The sequence below is a fragment of the Saimiri boliviensis genome, chromosome 2 (genome assembly GCF_048565385.1).
Source record: "Saimiri boliviensis isolate mSaiBol1 chromosome 2, mSaiBol1.pri, whole genome shotgun sequence".
NCBI classification, from domain to species: Eukaryota; Metazoa; Chordata; class Mammalia; order Primates; family Cebidae; genus Saimiri; species Saimiri boliviensis.
In genome coordinates, this window is record NC_133450.1 from 64,245,358 (window position 1) to 64,265,667 (window position 20,310).

At 38.3% G+C, this 20,310-nt stretch overlaps 1 protein-coding gene across 1 annotated transcript in view; it reads left to right on the forward strand.

The window, feature by feature from the left end:
• Positions 1 to 20,310, forward strand: part of CATSPERB (cation channel sperm associated auxiliary subunit beta) — a 185,524-nt gene that overhangs the window by 152,557 nt on the left and 12,657 nt on the right. The window contains 4 exon segments of the mRNA XM_074393468.1: positions 112 to 441; positions 5,216 to 5,355; positions 13,101 to 13,298; positions 15,494 to 15,604. Coding sequence (XP_074249569.1) covers positions 112 to 441; positions 5,216 to 5,355; positions 13,101 to 13,298; positions 15,494 to 15,604 — 779 coding nt within the window.

Below are 20,310 nucleotides of genomic sequence, written 5' to 3' on the forward strand. Positions count from 1 at the left end.
TAAGAGACAGTTTAAAAACTCGAACAGTGTATTTGTTAGCTATGTATATCAGTTTGTTTGGCAAACATAGGATGTTTGATTTAATACCAAATCTCTTCTGTTTCATCTCAGTTGCTCAGGCCTTGTTTGAAAATACAGATATAGAGAAGACTGTAGTGATTCCTGGGTACAGCAGCTTCCTCATCACAAGTATTTTAGATAATAAGAATGCAGTTGCCCTTGCTACCATGCCTAAAAGAGCACCCAACAATATGACCTTTCTGAAGAGCACGTGGTTCTTATACAACTTTGGGCAAAGGAATGGACGAACATGGAAGATATATGCAAAACCATGCAATTATTGGTTTCAATATGATGATTCACCATCTCTCAATATTGTGAAATACGTTGATCTGGGAAACTCTCAAGTTTTAAAAGCTAAGGTCATACAAAAGTCAAAAGGTAAGTTTGTTTTTATTGGAAAATATCAAAAATAAATGTTTTTTTCTTGAATGTGAAATATACTCCTTGTTACTGACTTTACTTGATGGCATTCTGCTAACAGTATTAGTGTCTAATTATTGAGCACTTAAAATGTACTGGGCTCTATATTATTATTTTATTTATTTATTTATTTTTGAGACAGAGTCTGTCTCTGTCACTCAGGCTGGAGTGCAGTGGCATGATCTCAGATCACTGCAGCCTCTGCCTCCTGAGTTCAAGCAATTCTCCTACCTCACCCTCCAAAGTAGCTGGGATTACAAGTATATGCCACCACACCAAGCTAGTTTTTCTATTTTTAGTAGAGATGGGGTTTTGCCATCTTGGCCAGGCTGCTCTCGAAATCCTGACCTCAAGTGATCCACCTGCCTCAGTCTCCCGAAATGCTGGGATTACAGGAGTGACACACTTTGCTCAGCCATATTTTTATACATTTTTTATTTAATGTTTATAACAATCCTAAAATATAGATTATAATTCTCATTTTACAAATTAGGAAAATGAGATTGCTACCACCCCAAGTTGACACAGAATTTTAGTATAGATTTTTGTTGCCCTCTGAAAAGAAAACTCTTTAATTACTTTGGTATTGTGATATTTATTTCAGCCACAGTTGACTTTTGAACAACACCAGTTCGAACTGTGCAGGTTCTCTTATCCACAGATACTTTTCAGCCAAACACAGACAGAAAACACAGTTTTTGTGGGATGCGAAACCCACATATACACAGGGACTGACTTTTTCTATATCTGAGTTCCACACACCCAACATGGGAACTTGAGTGTATGTGAATTTTGTTATATACAGAGCTCCTTGAACCAACCCTTTGTGTATCCCACAAGATGACTGTATTTATTTTAAGCCAAAAAAAAAAAAAGTCTTTGAAATAGAATTACATACTTTGCCCCATTTTTCCAGAAATTTATTTATTGTAAAGGTAATACAAAAATTATTCAAGATGCTGGAGAAATAGCACAATGGAAAAAATGAAACAAAAAATATTTTAGTAAATAACTGAGCTAGGAAGAGAGGAATAAAAGATGGAAGGGAGGGAGTAGGGGAGAAAGGGCAAGAAAAAGAAGAAAATCATGTCACCAGAAATGAAGAAGGAACTTAAAGCCAAAGAAATTAGCGAATGTATGACTCCCCGAAGGATGTGAGGCCCAGATATTGATCATAAGGCAGTAAGATGGGTTTTAAAGCCCAAGTGTTGACAGAAAGTTTGACTTTGGGCCTTACTACTTTGTGGAAGGAAGTTGGAATGTAAATCATTAAAGAAAGCTGGGACCATCAAATCATGAAGAGGGAATTAGGAAAACTCTACCCACCAGCCCAAAGCAGCAGCATGGGGGATTATCATCTCCATGGTGCTTAGAGTGAGGAAAAGCAATCTTCCATAAAAAATCCAAACTCCAAGACTATCACATTCAGAGACTGAATTCTGCATTCAAGTGTAGAATTCCAAGCTGAGAAATAATAATTCCTGGGCCCAAACACAAGGAAGCACAAAACTCTCTGTAGGGGTCAGGCACAGTGGCTCATGCCTCTAATCCCAGCACTTTGGGAGGCCAAGGCAGGAGGACAGCTTGAGCCCAGGAGCTCAAGACCAGCCTGGGCAACATAGTGAGACCCTGTCTCTATTAAAACACACACACACACACAAATTTTATTAAATTGAAAAAAATTTTTTTGAAAATATTTTTAAAATTAACTCTCTGTAGGAATATTTCATAACCCAGGTAATATGGACTTCCAGGAGAAGAATATCAATCTCCACTGATCACAAATTGAGAAAAAGTATTTTAAAACTATGTAAGGAAATGACCCAACATAACAGAGAGTCAACAGGCATAGGAAACAGAAAATTTTAGACTCTGAGAATTTGAGATAACAGAAAAATCAGAAAGACACTATCAAATAAATATGCATAAAACTCTCAGAGTAAAAGAAGATATAGGAACCATAATAAAAGGACAAAATGCTATTTTAAAAAAAGGACTTATTTGAAAAACAGAACTGAACACAATTTATATAGGTAAAACTTAGAAGCTTTGAAAAAAAAATTCAGAACATCTGTTTCCCTCAATATCGTGGATTAAATGTCCTGAAAAACTTCCTTCTATTTGAAACCCTTAGAAATCCTTTCTTGTTGATTATATGACTAATTGTCCCTATTTCCTTCAAATAATTTTAGAGTTTTAATTTTATGGTTTTAACTTTCCATTTAATTCTTTAGGTTATCTCAATTTTATTTTGGTATATTGTATATGATTAGCTAGTTGTTCCAATATTGTTTATTGACAAATGCATCCTTTCTCTACTGATTTCAAAATATAACTTTATCTTAGTATATAATTTACCTATTACTCTGGCCATTTCTAAATTTTTAAGATCTTTTCCATTGTAATCTCTCTATATTCTGTCACCAACACCACAATGTTTAATTATTTTTCCTTTAAAATACACCAAATTGCTTATTAAAGGGCTCAATCAGTTATATATGTTCAGTTTGATGGAAGCAAATAGTAACCAACAAATCAACTAAGTTGCCTGTTTCTGCAGAAAAATCTAGTCCAGACTACTGAACGTGTGGTCCCTGAACCTGCATTAGCAACGCCAGAGCAATTGTTAGAAATGCAGAACCGGCAGGCACAGTGGCTCACACTTCTAATCCCAGCACTTTGGGAGGCCGAAGCAGGTGTATTGTTTGAGCCCTGGAGTTCGAGACCAGCCTGGGCAACATGGTGAAACCTGTCTCTACTAAAAACACAAAAACTAGATGGGCGTGGTGGTGGGCGCCTGTAATCCCAGCTACTCAGGAGGCTGAGACACGAGAATCACTTGAACCCGGAAGGCAGAGGTTGCAGTGAGCGGAGATGGCGCCACTGTACTCCTAGCCTGGTGGCCTGGGTGACAGAGCGAGACTACATCTCAAAAAAAAAAAAAAGAAAAGAAAAGAAAAGAAAAGAAAAAGAAATGCAGAACCTCACTCCAGACCTGCTCAATCTGCATTTCAAAAAAATCTCCAGGTAAAGGCTAGGAAGCACTGGCTAGGTCACTTTAGTTTAAGGGAAACAGTTGCAAGTGAGACCTGAGGCAAATCATTTCTTTCTTTTAAATTCTGCCTTATTGATCAGTAAAGATGCGGTTAGACTACATAGTATTTCAAATCTGTTTTTCCCTTAAAGTCCTCAGTATGGCAAGGATGCAAACAGGTGGCCTGCAGGTAGAAATTGGCCTGGTGAAATATTTTGTTTGAAATGCAGAAGAGTTTTCTGTTGGCAGTGATTGACTGGCAGCCCTTTCAATTGAGCATGTACCCTTCCATTTTTCTACTAATCAACCAACTCAGGATAGGCAGTATTATCTGAGATCTTGATTAGCATTTGAGAACCAGGCTGATGAATAAGGGACACAATGTTTTTCTGAGAAAACAGGAAAAAAATATTTGTAAAGCTAAATTTGTCTGAGAACTGTCAAAGGTGTTTGAATGAGAGCAGTTCCATCTTGAATAGGAGCGAGGTAAAATGAGGCTGAGACCTACTGGGCTGCATTCCCAGACAGTTAAGGCATTCTAAGTGTTAGATATAGTGAACTTGATTTTACTTCAAAGAACCAGTGTGTCTGTATGTTCAGCTCTCATTCTTTAATTCTCCATTTTAAAGTTTAACTTCCTGGTTCTTGGTGCCCCCTTGCCTCTAGTTTCAGCAAACAACTTTCCTACCAGTTCTAATTAGTAGTTCACATCTGTTCCCCCTGTCCCCTGCTCCATCCTGACTCATCCTGATCACCTGCTCCAGTCACCTGCTCCATCCTGACTCATCCCGGTCACTTGCTTTGACCTGAGTCACCCCCAGTCAGCTGCTCTGCCATAACCATTTTTCCCGCCAAACCACTCACCCCGCCACTCTGGCTCTTACCCCTGCTCTCTTTAAAGCAGCCAATCAGAATTAGCTTTGACTGTGCAGTCTAACCCGAGCCAATAGGGGAACGACACAGCAGTAGGGGCTATGTCAGGGATAAGAACCTCTTCCTCTCCCCTGTTCAGGTGTGTGCTCACCAATGCTCCATCTGTGAGACGCATCCTTCTCTATAGTTAATATTCTAGTGCTACTTCTTTTGCAGCACCAAAAATGTATATATAACACCAAGTCACAGGATGAGATACGAGGTCAGCACAAGATACAGGTCACAAAGATCTTGCTGATAAAATAGTTTGTGCCACTAAAACCAAGATGATTGTGAGAGTGACCTCTGGTTTCCCTTACTGCTACACTCCCACCAGTGCCATGACAGTTTACGAATGCCATGGCAATGTCAGGAAGTTACCCTATGTGGTCTAAAAAGGGGAGGCATGAATAATCTGCCCCTTATTTAGCATATCATCAAGAAATAACCATTAAAGTGGGCAACCACCAGCTCTGTCTATGGACTAGCCTTTTTTTTATTCCTCTGCTTTTTTAATAAACTTGCTTTCATTTTACTCTGTGGACTCCCCCTGAATTCTTTCTTGTGTGAGATTTGAGAACCCTCTCTTGGGGTCTGGATCAGAACCCCTTTCTGTAACAGAACTGTTAAAGTTGACTCTATATAAATTGCTAACTATATGTGCAGCCATTGTGCAACTTGCAGAATAGATTCTGTTGATGTTCTAAAGTCTGATTAGCCAATCATTATTAAATTGAGCTTATAGTTTTCATTATGTATTATTAACTGCTAACCTTGTTTCCACAGATTTTCAAAAACTTGAAATACCACTACTGACTGTGTTTGTTGGAAACCCTAATTTGTTGGAAGTTACAGCTGAAGTCACTTTTGATGATACTGACAGTTATATAATAAATATTTCTGCAGCTAGCAAAGCTTTACGTCAGGTAGGATTTTCTTCAATTATAAAACATCTCCTACTAATGAAAATATTTTCTAAAACAACTAGTATTAACATTTAATGAGCATCATTTTAAACATCTCTATTTATAAGTACACACATGAGAGTATAGGGTCACAAGGATAAATATATTGAAGAAAACATTTAATAATTTTATAAAAATAGATTTATGTCCTACATAATATTTTTAGTAACCACTTATATATTTATCAGACTTAACAAACCAAAAAAAACTGAGATGCCACTGAAGGTAACTGCACATTCCAGATACATTTTTTTTTACCACAAAAATATTAAGGCTGGGTTCAGTGGCTTACGCGTATAATCTGAGCACTTTGGGAGACCGAGGCAGGAAGATCACAAGGTCAGGAGATCGAGACCATTTGGCTAACATGGTGAAACCCCATCCCTACTGAAAATACAAAAAGTTAGCCAGGCATGGTGACACACAACTGTAGTCCCAGCTACTCAGGAGGCTGAGGGAGGAGAATTGCTTGAACTCAGAAGGCGGAGGTTTGCAGTGAGCCAAATCATGCCACTACACTCTAGCCTGGGTGACAGAGCAAGACTCCATCTCAAATAATAATAATAATAATAATAATAAAGTTGAGATATATGAAATTACCCTTTTGCAGACCAAAACATAGTAAAACCTTGGCAATTTTATATGTTCAATTTATAATTTTTGCAAATAGCCCATTAAAAATTAAAGAAAAAGGTAATAAGAAACAGTAGCAATTGAGATCATTTATTGTTTTGTTGTTGTTTAACTTGAACTACTTTTTATTGCTTTATATGTGTATACAGTTAATTACGTTTCTTCCTTCGACTGTTTAAAAATAGGGAACACAGGCAGGGTGCAGTGGCTCACGCCTGTAATCCTAACACTTTGGGAGGCCGAGGCGGGCAGACCACCTGAGGTTAGGAGTTTAAGACCAGCCTGACTACCATAGAGAAACCCCGTCTCTACTGAAAATATAAAAAATTAGCCAGACACAGTAGCACATACCTGTAATCCCAGTTTGGGAGGCTGAGGCAGGAGAATGGCTTGAACCTGGGAGGCAAAGGTTGTAGTGAGCCAAGATCATGCCACTGCACTCCAGCCTGGGCAACAAGATCAAAACTCCATCTCAAAAATAAAAATAAGGAACACTTTAAATAATAAGAAATTCATTAGTTGAAATAAAGACATTATTTGCACCATGTTCTTAATAATGTATTTTGTATGATTTATTTATTAAAATCATGATAAAGATGAATTACTAAATAAAAACTAAATGCTGAAAAATAAAACACATGTAGCTTACTAAACTCCTATTATCTAGGAGGAAGAAATCTCTCGATTCCTCAGGAAAAACAAACATTTTTCAAATAATACATTTACAAGTCAGATTTTTTTTTTTTTTTTTTTTTTTTGAGACGGAGTTTTTTCGCTCTTGTTACCCAGGCTGGAGTGCAATGGCGCGATCTCGGCTCACTGCAACCTCCGCCTCCTGGGTTCAGGCAATTCTCCTGCCTCAGCCTCCTGAGTAGCTGGGATTACAGGCACGTGCCACCATGCCCAGCTAACTTTTTGTATTTTTAGTAGAGACGGGGTTTCACCATGTCGACCAGGATGGTCTCGATCTCTTGACCTCGTGATCCACCCGCCTCGGCCTCCCAAAGTGCTGAGATTACAGGCTTGAGCCACCGCGCCCAGCCATGTCAGATATTTTTTTAACAGTGGACAATTACCAGGGTATGTACTCATCATTAGCATTACTTTATTCAGTAAATGAGAACCACAAAAAATCACTGGAGAGGACTAGATACAGACACGGAATCAATTGCTCTTCGGCATTTTTCCTTTTTTTTTTTCCCTGTTGTATATTAACAGTTTATAATTGTATGAATGTGTGAGGTAGAAAGTGATGAAAGATGAAAGGTGAGTTTTGGTAAGGATGTGGAGAAAAGGGAACTGTTGTACACTATTGCTGGGAATGTACATCAGCAGAGCCAAGGAAAACGGTATGGATGATCCTCAAAAAACTAAAAACAGAATTACTGTATGATCTAGCAATCTCACATCTAGGTATTTACCCAAAACATTTCAAATCTGTTTGTCAAAAAGATGTCTGCATGCCAGTGTTTGTTGAAGCACTATTCACAATAGCCAAGTTATGGGGTCAACGTAAAGGTTTATTAACAGATGAATGGATAAAGAAAATGAGGTACAGGAATATATACACAGTCGAATACTACTCAGCCTTTTAAAAGAAGTCAAGTCTGCCATTTGCAACAATATGATGGAATTGGAACATTATGCTAAGTGAAATAAGCCAGGCACAGAAAGGTGAATATTGCACATCCTTACTTGTATGTGAAATCTAAAAAACTGAACTCATAAAAGCGAAAAACAAAGTGGTGGTTACAGAGGTGGAGGTAAGGGAGCTAGTCAAAGGGTACAACAGTGGTCTCCAACTTTTTTGGCACCAGGAACCAGTTTTCATGGAGGACAGTTTTTCCATGGACTGGGATGGGAGGGCATGGTTTTAGGGTGAAACTGTTCTACCTCAGATCATCAGGCATTAGATTCTCATAAGGAATGTGCAACCTGGATCCCTCACATGTGCAGTTCACAGTAGGGGTCAAGCTCCTGTGAGAATTTAATGATGCTGCTGATCTGACAGGAGGTGGAGCTCAGGCAGTAAAACTCACTTGTCTGCCCCTCACCTCCTGCTGTAAGACCCTGTTCCTAACAGGCCACAGACTGGTTCTGGTCCTCAGCCCAGGGGATTGGGGACACCTGGGGTACAAGATCTCAGACAGGAAGAATATGGGGATTTCTTAGTCTTATTGCACAGCATGGTGAATATAGTTAATACTAGAGTATTATTAGTAATTATTATAAATTATATATTATATTTTATTTATTATATATAATTGTATTTTTATATAACATAAATTATAAATATTAATAATAGAGTATTGTACATTTCAGAATTGCTAAGAGTAAATTCTAAATGTTCTCACCACAAAATGATGAAGTGTTCGAGATGATGGCTATGTTAACTAGATTGATTTAATTCTTCCACATTATATTCATAATTATAGCAAATTTAGCATATAAGCTATGAAAGAGAAGGAAAAAATTATGCTTAATCTTATCTTTTTTTGTTTGGTTTGGTTATTTTTGAGACAGGGTCTCTCTCTGATGCCCAGGCTGAAGTGCAGTGGTGTGATCACAGTTCACTGCAGCCTTGACCTCCTGGGCTCAAGCAATCCTCCCACCTCAGTCTCCTTAGTAGCTGGGACTACAGGCCCACCACACCTGGCAAATTTTTGTGTTTTTAGTAGAGATGAGGTTTCACCATGTTGCCCAGGCTAGTCCAAAGTCCTGGGCTCAAGCAATTCACCCACCTAGGCCTCCCAAAGTGCTGGGATTACAAGCATGAGTCACTGTACCTAGCCATATCTTTCAAGGATGACTAAGCACTTTTAACACTTGGGTATTTAAAAAGGCAATGAAAAGGTTCCAAACAGAGGATAAATATGAGCCTTAGCAAAGACTGCTTGCGTTGGCTCTCACTTCTGGTATTTCATGACTCTGGAAAAGTTACTTTACTGTGGCTAAGATTCCTCTTCTATAAAATGGAGGTGACAGTAATTATACCTACTTCATATGGTTATTTTGAGAATTAAATGTGGTAATATTACCAGGAGGGATGTGGGGTCCTCAGTTCTTGTCTTCTTGGAGGAAAAAAATTCATCCAAGAGACGTGCGGCAAGGGTTAAATAGCAACAGAGTTTATTTAAAGTGGCAATACCCTCGGAGCAGGCTGCTCGAGAGAATGAGCCAGCCCCAACTAGCACTGGTGAAAACTTCTTCATGAGAATCTTACAAGATTATTCATGAAGGGGCATGAGGGAGTGTTACTGACAAGCATGTTTTGAGTGGTCCCCTGGGTGCATGCGCTGTGATTGCACATGCTAGTACACATATCAAATGTCTTGTTAGCATTTAAATTCTCCACCCAGGATGTGCTTTTTAGTATTATAATGAGCAAAAGGCTACTCTAGGGTGAGATTTTGGAGGAGTGGACATGCTTGTCATCAGATAGAGTCCCTACCAGGTTTATCTTCAGCTAGGGCCTGATAAGCCTGACAAACCTGATAAGCCCAATCACAAGGTCAGAAGTTGCCACTGTAGACATTGTTTTTTTTATTATTATTGTTTGCTGTCAGTTGGCAGTGCTGGCAATCAGTGGGCAGCATCTCCAAGGATTCCTTTGCCAGGGGCTCTTTTTCCTGCTCACTTTTGCCTACTCTAACAGTAATACAAATAGCATATCTAAAACAATGCCTGGCACCCAGAGAATGCTCAATAACTGTGAACTTACAATATTTTCTTATTTTTTTCCTAAAATTGGGATACATAGTATAAATACTTTTAGACATGTGCTCATTCCATTTAACTGTATGTTTTAATCCTTTTTTTTTTTTTTTTTTTTTTTTTTGAGAGGGAGTCTTGCTCTGTCAGCAGGCTGGAGTGTAGTGGCACAATCTCGGCTCTCTGCAGCGTCCGCCTCCTGGATTCAAGCAATTCTTCCACCTCAGCCTCCCAAGTAGCTGGGACCACAGACACGTGCCACCATGCCTGGCTAATTTTTTTGTATTTTTAGTAGAGACGAAGTTTCACCATGTTGGCCAGGATGGTCTCGATCTCTTGACCTTATGATCTGCCTGCCTCAGCCTCCCAAAGTGCTGGGATTACAGGCATGAGCCACCACACCTGGCTTTAATCCTTTCAAGTCAATATTTTTCTTAAATATTCTAAAATTTTGTTATCATGAAAACTTTAAGATACAGGCAAAAGTAGAACTTCCATACATCCATTGCCCAGATTAAACAATAGTCGAGATTGTGTTCCTTTTGTTTCATCATGCCTATTTAATGTGTATTGTTGATATTCTGAGGTATTTTAAAAAGAGTATCAGGCATGTGATTTCATGCTTACATACTTCAATATACATCTCTAAAAAGTGTATATTATCTCCCACATAATGACAATGGCCATTATCAACCCTAAAAATTTTAAAATAATTTTTAATATTGTATAAAATTTCTCTAATTATTTATTTATTTATTTATTTATTTATTTATTTGAGACAGAGTCTCCCTCTGTCACCATGTTGGAATGCAGTGGCGTAATCTCAGCTCACTGCAACCTCTGACTCCCTGGTTCAAATGATTCTCCTGCCTCATGTGCCACCACATTCGAAATTTTTTTATTTTTAGTAGAGATGGGTTTTCACCATGTTGGCCAGGATGGTCTCAATCTCCTGACCTTGTGATCCACCCGCCTCCACTTCCCAAAGTGCTGGGATTACAGGCGTGAGCCACCACGCCCAGCCAAATTTCCCTAATTTTCTAAAAAAAAAAAAAAATTATATTCAGTTTATTTGAACTGAGATAAAAACAAGATTCACACAATATGTGGTTGTTTAGCTCTTAAGTCTTTTATTAGAGAGCAGCTACTACTCCATTTTCTTCCTCTGCCATTTAATTGTAGAAATTGGGTCAGTTGTACTATGGAATCGCCAACATTCCAGGTTTTCCTATTAGCTTTCTTGTATCTTACTTAACTTGTGCCATTAGACCTCTGTATTTCCTTTAATAGTGGAACTCTGCTTAGATTCAGGGTCAATGTGTTTGACAAAAGTAATAAAAATACATCATTCTTAGGGTGACAGAGTAAGAGGACAGGACAAAATGACCACTACCAGAACCTACTACTGTATGTCGCTATGATTGTTAGTATTTCTACAATTTGAAAGTACACAAATACTTCAAAATTGTACTTAGAATGTATTGAATTGTATTGTTGTTTAATATTTTTTAAGGATCAAGCACATTTACTGTGCATATATTTCTACCAAAAATCTATCTTTATGAAATACAGTGATTATTAAGTGAATTTTATTTTCAAAATGTGCACCAATCAGGCTAAGTATGGTGGCTTATACCCGTGTTTCCAACACTTTGGGAGGTCAAAGCAGGTGGATCACTTGAGGCCAGGTGTTTGAGATCAACCTAGGTAACAAGATCCTGTCTCTACAAATTTTTTTTTTTTTTAGTTTTTTAGTTATTTGCATAGCATGGTGAATATATTTAATATTAGAGTATTTTACATTTCAAAATTGCTAAGAGTAAATTTCCAAATTTCAAAAGCTAGGTACAGTGGCACACATCTGTAGTCCAGGCTACTCAGGAAGCTGAGGTGAGAGAATCGCTTGAGCCCAGGAATTCAAGGCTGCAGTGAGTTATGATAGTGCCACTGTACTCCAGCCTGAGTGACAGAGTGAGATCTCATCTCTTTAAAAAAAAAAAAAAAAGTAAATAATCAAAGTTATTTTATTCATATCATCAAACCAAATATTCAGGTGCTCATCAGTGAATGGGGAAGCCTCAAAGATATGAGTTAGATGTAATAATGGTATTTATTTAATAAGTCTTTTAAAAATATTTAAGATAAATTATGTTGTATATGTTTAAGGAATACAATGTGATGTTATAAGACACATATATCCAGTAAAATCATTACCATTGTGGAATAAACATCTCATATAGGCACCCATTTTCCTCCAATGTGGTAAAAGCAGCTATAATGTGCAGATTCAGTGAAAATACTAAAGTACTGAATATAATACACTGTGAATACACTATCATTAACCTTAGTCCTTATGTTCTTTTTTTTTTTTTTTTTTTGAGATGGCTCACTCTATTACCCAATCTGGAGTGCAGGGGCATTATCTTGGCTTACTGCAACCTTCACCTCCTGGGTTCAAGCAATTCTCCTACCTCAACTTCCCAGGCAGCCGGGACTACATGCATATGCCACCACATCCAGCTGATTTTTGTACTTTTAGTACAGATGAGGTTTCACCATATTGGCCAGGTTTGTCTTGAACTCCTGATCTCAGGTGATCTGCCTGCCTCGGCCTCCCAAAGTGCTGAAATAACAGGCATGAGCCACTGCACCCAACCAGTCTTCATGTTCTTGATCCTAGCTTATTTCTGAATGTTTCCCAAAACCAATTAGATTGGAATATATTTCTTCCTGGGAAAGAATATGTTTTCTATTATGATTTATGCTGAAACAGAGCTTCATGATCAAATATTTTTCTACATCTGTCATGTCTTTTTCTATATTTTTTAGTTTTCTGTGTTCTTCACTATATTAGTTTGCTATGCCTGCCATAGCAAAATACTGCTGCCTTGGTGGCTTGGTGACTCAAACAACAAAAATTTCTTTTTTCTTTTTTTAATTGAGGACACTAATCTACCAGTTTCTTTTTCCTTTTTTTCTTTTTTTTCAGGAAATTTATTTTCTCACAGTTGTGGTGGCTACAAGTTCAAGATCGAGCTATTGGCAGGGTTCGTTTTCTCTGCAGGCCCTCTACTTGGCTTGTACGTGGCCATCTTACTGTGTCCTCATAGGATCGCCCCTCAGTTTTTGCGTTGTCTACATCCTAATCTCCTCTTCTTATACTATGACTCCAGTAACATGGGATTAGGGCCCACCCAAATGTCCTCATATTACCTTACTTACCTCCTTAAAGGCCCTATCTCCAAATATAGTCACATTCTGACATACTGGCAGTTGGGGTTTCAACGTGTGATTTTTGGTTGGACACAATTCAGTCCGTAACAGTTACTTTAAATAACCTTCGTTTATTTGGTTATTTCCAGGGTTCAACTTCACTGGCATTTATTATGTGGTCAGCCTCTACTGAGTGCTTTGTTACGACAATGATACCAACATTGAAAAGCAGCTGTGGTTACCTCAGATCTATGCATCACATTCCTAGCACATTTATCCCAGCTGAAGACTGGATTAGTGGAGTTCATAAAGACAGTCGGGGTTTTAACCTCATCAAAACTTTGCCGGTAAAAAAGAAAAAATATATATATCTAAGTATATTGTTTTAAGAGAAGCAATGCTGTGTGACTTTTGTGTGATTGCCTACCCATTCGGTTTCAGCATTTCTTTTGTGAGTGGTTCAAAACACTTCACAGTTATTTTTCAATCCTCATGTCATTTTGAGGCTGTGATGATAATTTCTAAAATGTAAAAACTTTCTGAAATAATTACTTTTCCTGGTAACTTAGTGTCACCATTATTATCATTTTGTACTTTATATGTTGGTGTGATCTTTGGCTTTTGTGATATATTCAACTATTTTCCCTTGCATTGACCTGTCCTAAGCTGATACAATCAACCCTTGAACAACATGTTTGAACTGCATAGGTCTACTTACATGTGGACTTTTTTCAAGAAATATGTTGGACATTTTTTGGAATTTTGCGATAATTGAAAAAATTCACAGACAAACCATAGCTTAGAAATACAGAAAAAATCCAAGCATGGATGGTTGAAAGAAAAAAAGAAAACAAATTAAAAAAAAAAAAAGAAATACAGAAAAAAATCGGCCAGGCACAGTGGCTTACGCCTGTAATCCCAGCACTTTGGGAAGCCAAGACGGGTGGATCATTTGAGGTCAGGAGTTTGAGACTGACTAACATGCAAAAACCCCATCTCTACAAAAAATACAAAAATTAGCCCAGCAAGGTGCCAGGTGCCTGTAATCCCAACTATTTGGGAGGCTGAGGCAAGAGAATCATTTGAGCTCAGGAGGCAGAGGTTGCAGTGAGCCTAGATAGTGCCACTGCACTCTAGTCTGGGTGACAGAGTGTGACTCTGTCTCTAAAATAAATAAATAAATAAAATATTTTTAATATCAAAAAAATTAATAAAAAGTTGGATATGTCATGAATGCATAAAATATAGAGATACTAGTCTATTTTATCATTTACTATCATAAACTATATACAAATCTATTACAAAAAGTTAAAATTTATCAAAACTTACACACACAAACACAGATCCTACATGGAGCCAGAGACATGTAAGCAAATGTAAAGATACAGTATTAAATCATAACTGTATAAAATCAGCTGTGGCACACACTATACTGCTGTAATAATTTTGTAGCCACCTCTTGTTGCTATTTGGGTGAACTCAAATGTTGCCAGTATTCCTTTAAAATGCCCCGAAAGGCTGTTCATCTCCATGTGAGCAGTTCATCTAGCTAGTAAATTGCAAATCACAGTAAAAAGTGACCTCTGCTGGCTCTAATATACTTTTCATCATGCAATACTATAAACCTTAAATAACACCATGGGTCCCATATGAAGTATTATAATAAGCAAAAGGTTATGGCACCCAATGATGCTAGAAGTGCTCCCAAGAGGCAGAGAAAAGTCATGACATTACAAAAAAAAAGAGGTGAATTTCTTGAAGTACACTGTAGATTGAAGTCTTCAGCTGCAGTTTCCCTCAATTTCAGCCAGACAATTCACCTTGTAAACAAATGATGTAAACTTACAGTATCCATATACAGGACAGTACTGTAAATGCATTTTTATTTTCTTTTCTCTAGCTCACTTTATTGTAAGAATACAGTATATAATGCATATTACGTACAAAATATATATTAATCAACTTTATATTACCAGTAAGGCTCCCAGTCAACAGTAGGCTGTTAACGGTTAAGTTTTGGGGGAGTCAAAAGTTATATGTGAATTTTTGACTGTACAGGAGGTCTGCATTCCTAACCCCTGTGTTCAAGAATCAACTATATATCTACCCATTTCAATGTAATAATTTTAATTTTTGCTTTGTCAGAGTTTGTGACCTTTTCAAATATAAAATGTTACTCTTTGTCAACTAACTTATTACTTACAATTTTCCTTGTGACAAAAAGTAAATAACCAAACTAGAAGAATTATTTGCTAATTGTGATCCATCACTAAGACTCTTTGATAAAGTGTTTAAACTTTATTACATTGACTTTATGGCAGTTTTTTCACTTATTTACAACATCCAAGATACATTATCATGGGTTAAAATTGTTGAAATTCTGGGAAATGAGGGGTAGAAGAGCTAGGGAAGAGAAATCTACCTTAATATTTGTAGTTAAAAATGGAATTTTTGCATTGATTGGTTTTCTAGAAAATCAAGGTCTATAAAATAAATATTTCATAATAATGAATTATACTTTTTTTTGTTTAATCTCTTGCAGATAAACTACAGGCCTCCATCTAATATGGGAATTGCTGTTCCACTCACAGATAATTTTTATCATGCAGATCCTAGCAAACCCATACCAAGAAATCTATTTTACAAGTCAAAGGTAAATAACATTTTTACAAATAAACTAATACTCATTTGAATTCAGGAAATCATTCAGTAAAATTTTACATGGACCTAGTTGTGAGTCTTAAATGAGAAGGTGCTGCTATTATTATCGTGATTACTACCCTGTTCTTCCTCCTTCTACCTCAGCCCCTCCCCTTGACTCTCCCTGGCTCCCATTTGGATTTCACTGATGGGGTGACAGCATTTTTTCTCAAAGAAATGCGCCCCCAGTTCTTCAGCCCTGTAAACAGATTGTGTCCAGGAGAGAAGAAGACAGCCTTCTCCAATGCAAGCACATTTGCAAACTCCTGCAAAAATTCTGCCTAGAAAATGACCAACCCCCAGCAGCACCCTGCCTCTCTAGAGGTGGAATGAGGGACGGAGGGAGAACAGGGAGGGGCCATTAGGTTCAGAGGAAAAGCGCAGCATGGGGCAGCTTCTCAAGGAAACCACATGGAGGCCTGTGGAATCTCTTTCCCAAAAAATGCACCCACCTGCCTATACACATGCACAGACAGACAGTCATATTCATTCATAAACATGTGCACACACACAGACATAAAATTGGTGTTTCCTTAGCTTAAAACTCTCCACTGTCTTCCCATCTCATTCAGAGTGAAAACCAAATTCTTGCAATGGTTTACAAAGTCCTCCATGATTTGGCCTCAGCATACATTTGACCTGACTTTCCCAGCTTGATCTGCTCTAGCCACACTAGTCTCTTTGCTGTTTCTCCATATGCTGGCTCATTTCCACTCCATGGCCTTCACAGTTGCCTCTGTGTCGGTGCTCTTCTACCTGATACCACATGGCTGACTGCAGGTGCTTTTTCTAAAGTCACTATCATAGTAAACCTTTCTCTGACTCTATTTAGAATCCTAACCCCCATCTCCACTGTCTCCCTCCTCCCCTGCCTTGTTTTTCTCCATACCACTTACTACGGTTTTACATATTTTACTCACTTATTTATCGTCTTTCTGACCCCATAAGAAGGTAAGTTCAGAAGGTAGAGGTTTTTATCTATTTCTTCTCTACTGTATCCCCAGGTGCCCAGAACAGTGACAGACTTAGGAAATGCTTTAAAATTGTGAAACATACTAATACACATTCTCTCTCTCTCTCACACACACACACACACACACACACACACACACACACACTCTTAGGTAGTGAACAGACTTCTCGTGATATCTTGGGGTTTAGATTAAGAAGCTCTGCTCCAGGCATTGATTAACTTATGATTCTGAGTTCTTCTCCACGTCCAGTTTCTCCCAAAGACAAATCTTGCTGTATCACTAGAACCACCTCTTCTACTGAAATACGACTTTACTGTGTTTACATGGAAATCCTTAGTTCCCTGGATTTTTTCCCCCAGGATTTTCTTGGGAGTTAAATAGGGAATGTATGTATACCTAAGTAAATAAGAGGGGTTTTTTTTTTAATGCATCTTGTATGCATCCAACAAGTGTTAATTTCAGTATTTCCAGTGTTATCAGGCACTATCCAGACATTTTCTGAAGATACACCAATGCGCAATATAAGCATGGTGGCTTTCTGGACTCTAATAGGTAAGAATTTGTATCTCTTAAGCAAAAAGACATACAAATTAAATGGTGTCATCTAGTGCAGGGCTTCTGAACAGTATGGCCCTGCATAACCTGAACCAGAATTATTCAGAAATCTTTTTGTTTGTTTTGTCTTGAGATGGAGTCTCCCTCTGTCACCCAGGCTGGAGTGCAATGACACGATCTTGGCTCAACTGCAACCTCTGTCTCCTGGGTTCAAGTGATTCTCCTGGTTCAGCCTCCCTAGTAGCTGGGATTACAGGTGTGTGCCACTACTCCCAGCTAATTTTTGCCTTTTTAGTAGAGACAGGGTTTTGCCGTGTTGGCCAGACAGGTCTTGAACCCCTGACCTCATGTGATCCATTCACCTTGGCTTCCCAAAGTGCTAGGATCATAAGCGTGAGCCACTATGCTCACCCCAAAAATATCCTTACAGTGCATCTTTCTGAATCTCATCTCATACCTCCTGAATCAGAAACTATGAGGTACCTTCCTGAAATCTGCATTTTAAAGACTTTAAGATAGGCCAATAGTAGATTAAGACACAAAACAGAGTATGAGTGAGTCAGGGAAGACATCCTAGAGGAAATGCTTCTGAGTCAAGACAGAAAGATGGGTAGGGGTTAACCAAACAAAGGAAGAGAAAGTGGTAACAGAGAGGACTGGAAAGGGAGTCAAACAGCATTCCAGGCTGAGGCAACACCAGGCACAAAGGGTGGTGATGAGGAGAGGCTCAGTGTCTCTGACCAACCTGAAGACCATTCAGCCTGGAACATAATGAGCCAGAGAGAGTTTGGAGACAGCAGGCCCTAATGCTGCAGGATCTCCTGGGCCGTGGAAATGATGTCGAATTTTATCCTAAGAGAAATCAAGAGCCATCTAAGGGTTTTAAGCAAGAAAGTAACATGATTATGTTTGTATGTTTTAAAACATGATTAAACCAAAATGACAAACATCTACACTCTCTCCTGGGCAAACTTCATGAAACATTCATAAACATATATATTTTTTCTTTTTTTTTTTTGGAGAGACAGGGTCCTGCTCTGTCACCCAGGCTGGAGTGCAGTGGAGTGATCTTTTTAAGAAAAGAGCTAATTTGGCTCAAAGAAAAATAAAAGTGTTTCCCTTTAGCACCACCAGACTGTCTCTCTGTATTTTATGATGTAAATTTTGCTACTGGGTTTTCACCTGAGTCGTTTCTTTTAATGTGTAAATTTAAGGCTGTTTAGCTGACAACTATCTAGGATTGTGAAACAGGTTAACAAGAATCTGAAAGTCTAAGACAGGAAAAAAGGCAGGGGAGGCAGTTCATAAATCTATAAAATATACTTCTATCAGCATGCCTAATACATTTTTATATGTATTGTATTTATGTGTTGTTTACAGAATGTTTCACTACTAAAATATATATAAAAGAGCTCTAATGAATTGGCTTACAAAAATAAAAGCATTTAAATGAGATACTAAAAAAGAAAAGACTAGTCAAATGCTTTTCAAGTTTATGTAACAAGTAAAATCTATAATAAATAAGCTACCTTTAAAATTATTGGTAAAGTAAAATTAGAAATGTCTTAAGAATTGCCCAGCATACATTTTTGTTTGCATTTATAAATCAAGCAGTTTCCTATTTATCCCTGCTAAATACTGTAAGTTCATTAAAATTTGGCATAGGGGTTACCAAACTATAAACCCAGCCTAAAATGGAATGATCTTTGCTTGTGTAGTTTTTAATAAATAAGACATTGATATGGATTTAATGAAAATAAATGCATCTTAAATTTAGTAAAATTACTATAGCTTCTAATCCTGTGGCTTTAGGCAGTCTTGATCCACAGACAATAAGGAGGTTTGTTGTGGGAAAGGACTGTTATCATCTTTGTTTCAAAGCTAAACTACAAACTAAGCTCTTCCCAAAGTTAGTTCATCCCATGCCCAGGAATGAACAAGGACAGCTCAGAGGTTAAGAACAGTATGAAGTCAGTTAGGTCAAATCTTTCTCACTGTCTCAGTTATAACTTTGCAATGGCAGTTTCATAACTTTAAATCATGACTATCACAGTTTTCATAAATAATTGAGGTAAATAATTAAAACAATTAGGTAAATGTAATGAGATAAATACTTATAGACAAGCTGGTCATAATTTAGAATACAAAGTTATATTAAATAATAGAAATTTCATTATTTGGGTGTTTTCCAATAAATATATATTGTAGGAAAACATTCTTGCTAAAGAAAAAAAGTGGTCCTTTAAAAAAAAAGGTGAACAAGTCTTGTCTCATTCAAAGCTGTCACTGGATTTACCATTCTGGGGTCTGGAGGATGGTGGCCCCCTTCTCACAGCTCCACTAGGCAGTGCCTCAGTAGGGACCCTGTGTAGGGCAGGCGTCCCCAAACTAAGGCCATCTATCCGGCCCCCCGCCGCACTTCAGGAAGGGGCACCTCTTTCATTGGTGGTCAGTGAGAGGAGCACAGTGTGTGGCGGCCCTCCAACGGTCTGAGGGACAGTCAACTGGCCCCCTGTGTAAAAAGTCTGGGGACGCCTGGTGTAGGGGCTCCGACCTCACATTTCCCTTCCTCATTGCCCGAGCAGAGGTTCTCCATGAGGGCCCCACCTCTGCAGAAAACCTTTGCCTGGGCAGCCAAGCGTTTCCACACACCTTCTGAAATCTAGGCAGAGGTTCCCAAACCTCAGTTCTTGAGTTCTGTGCACCCACAGGCTCAGCACCACATGGAAGCTTCCAAGGTTTGGGGCTTCCACCCTCTGAAGCCACAGCCTGAGCTGTACATTGGCCCCTTTCAGCCATGGCTGGAGCAGCTACAACACAGGGCACCAAGTCCCTAGGATGCACACAACACGAAAACCCTGGGACTGGCCCGCAAAACCACTTTTTCCTCCTGGGCCTCTGGGCCTGTGTTGGGAGAGGCTGCCGTGAAGGTCTCTGACATGGTCTGGAGACATTTTCCCTATGGTCTTGAGGCTTTACGGTAGGCTCCTTGCTGCTTGCAAATTTCTGCAACTGGCTTGACTTTCTTCCCAGAAAAAGGGTTTTTCTTTTCTATCACATAGTCAGATAGACTTTCTACCAAAAAAAAAAAAAAAAAAAATTGTTTTAATCAGCCAACTGTGGTGGCATG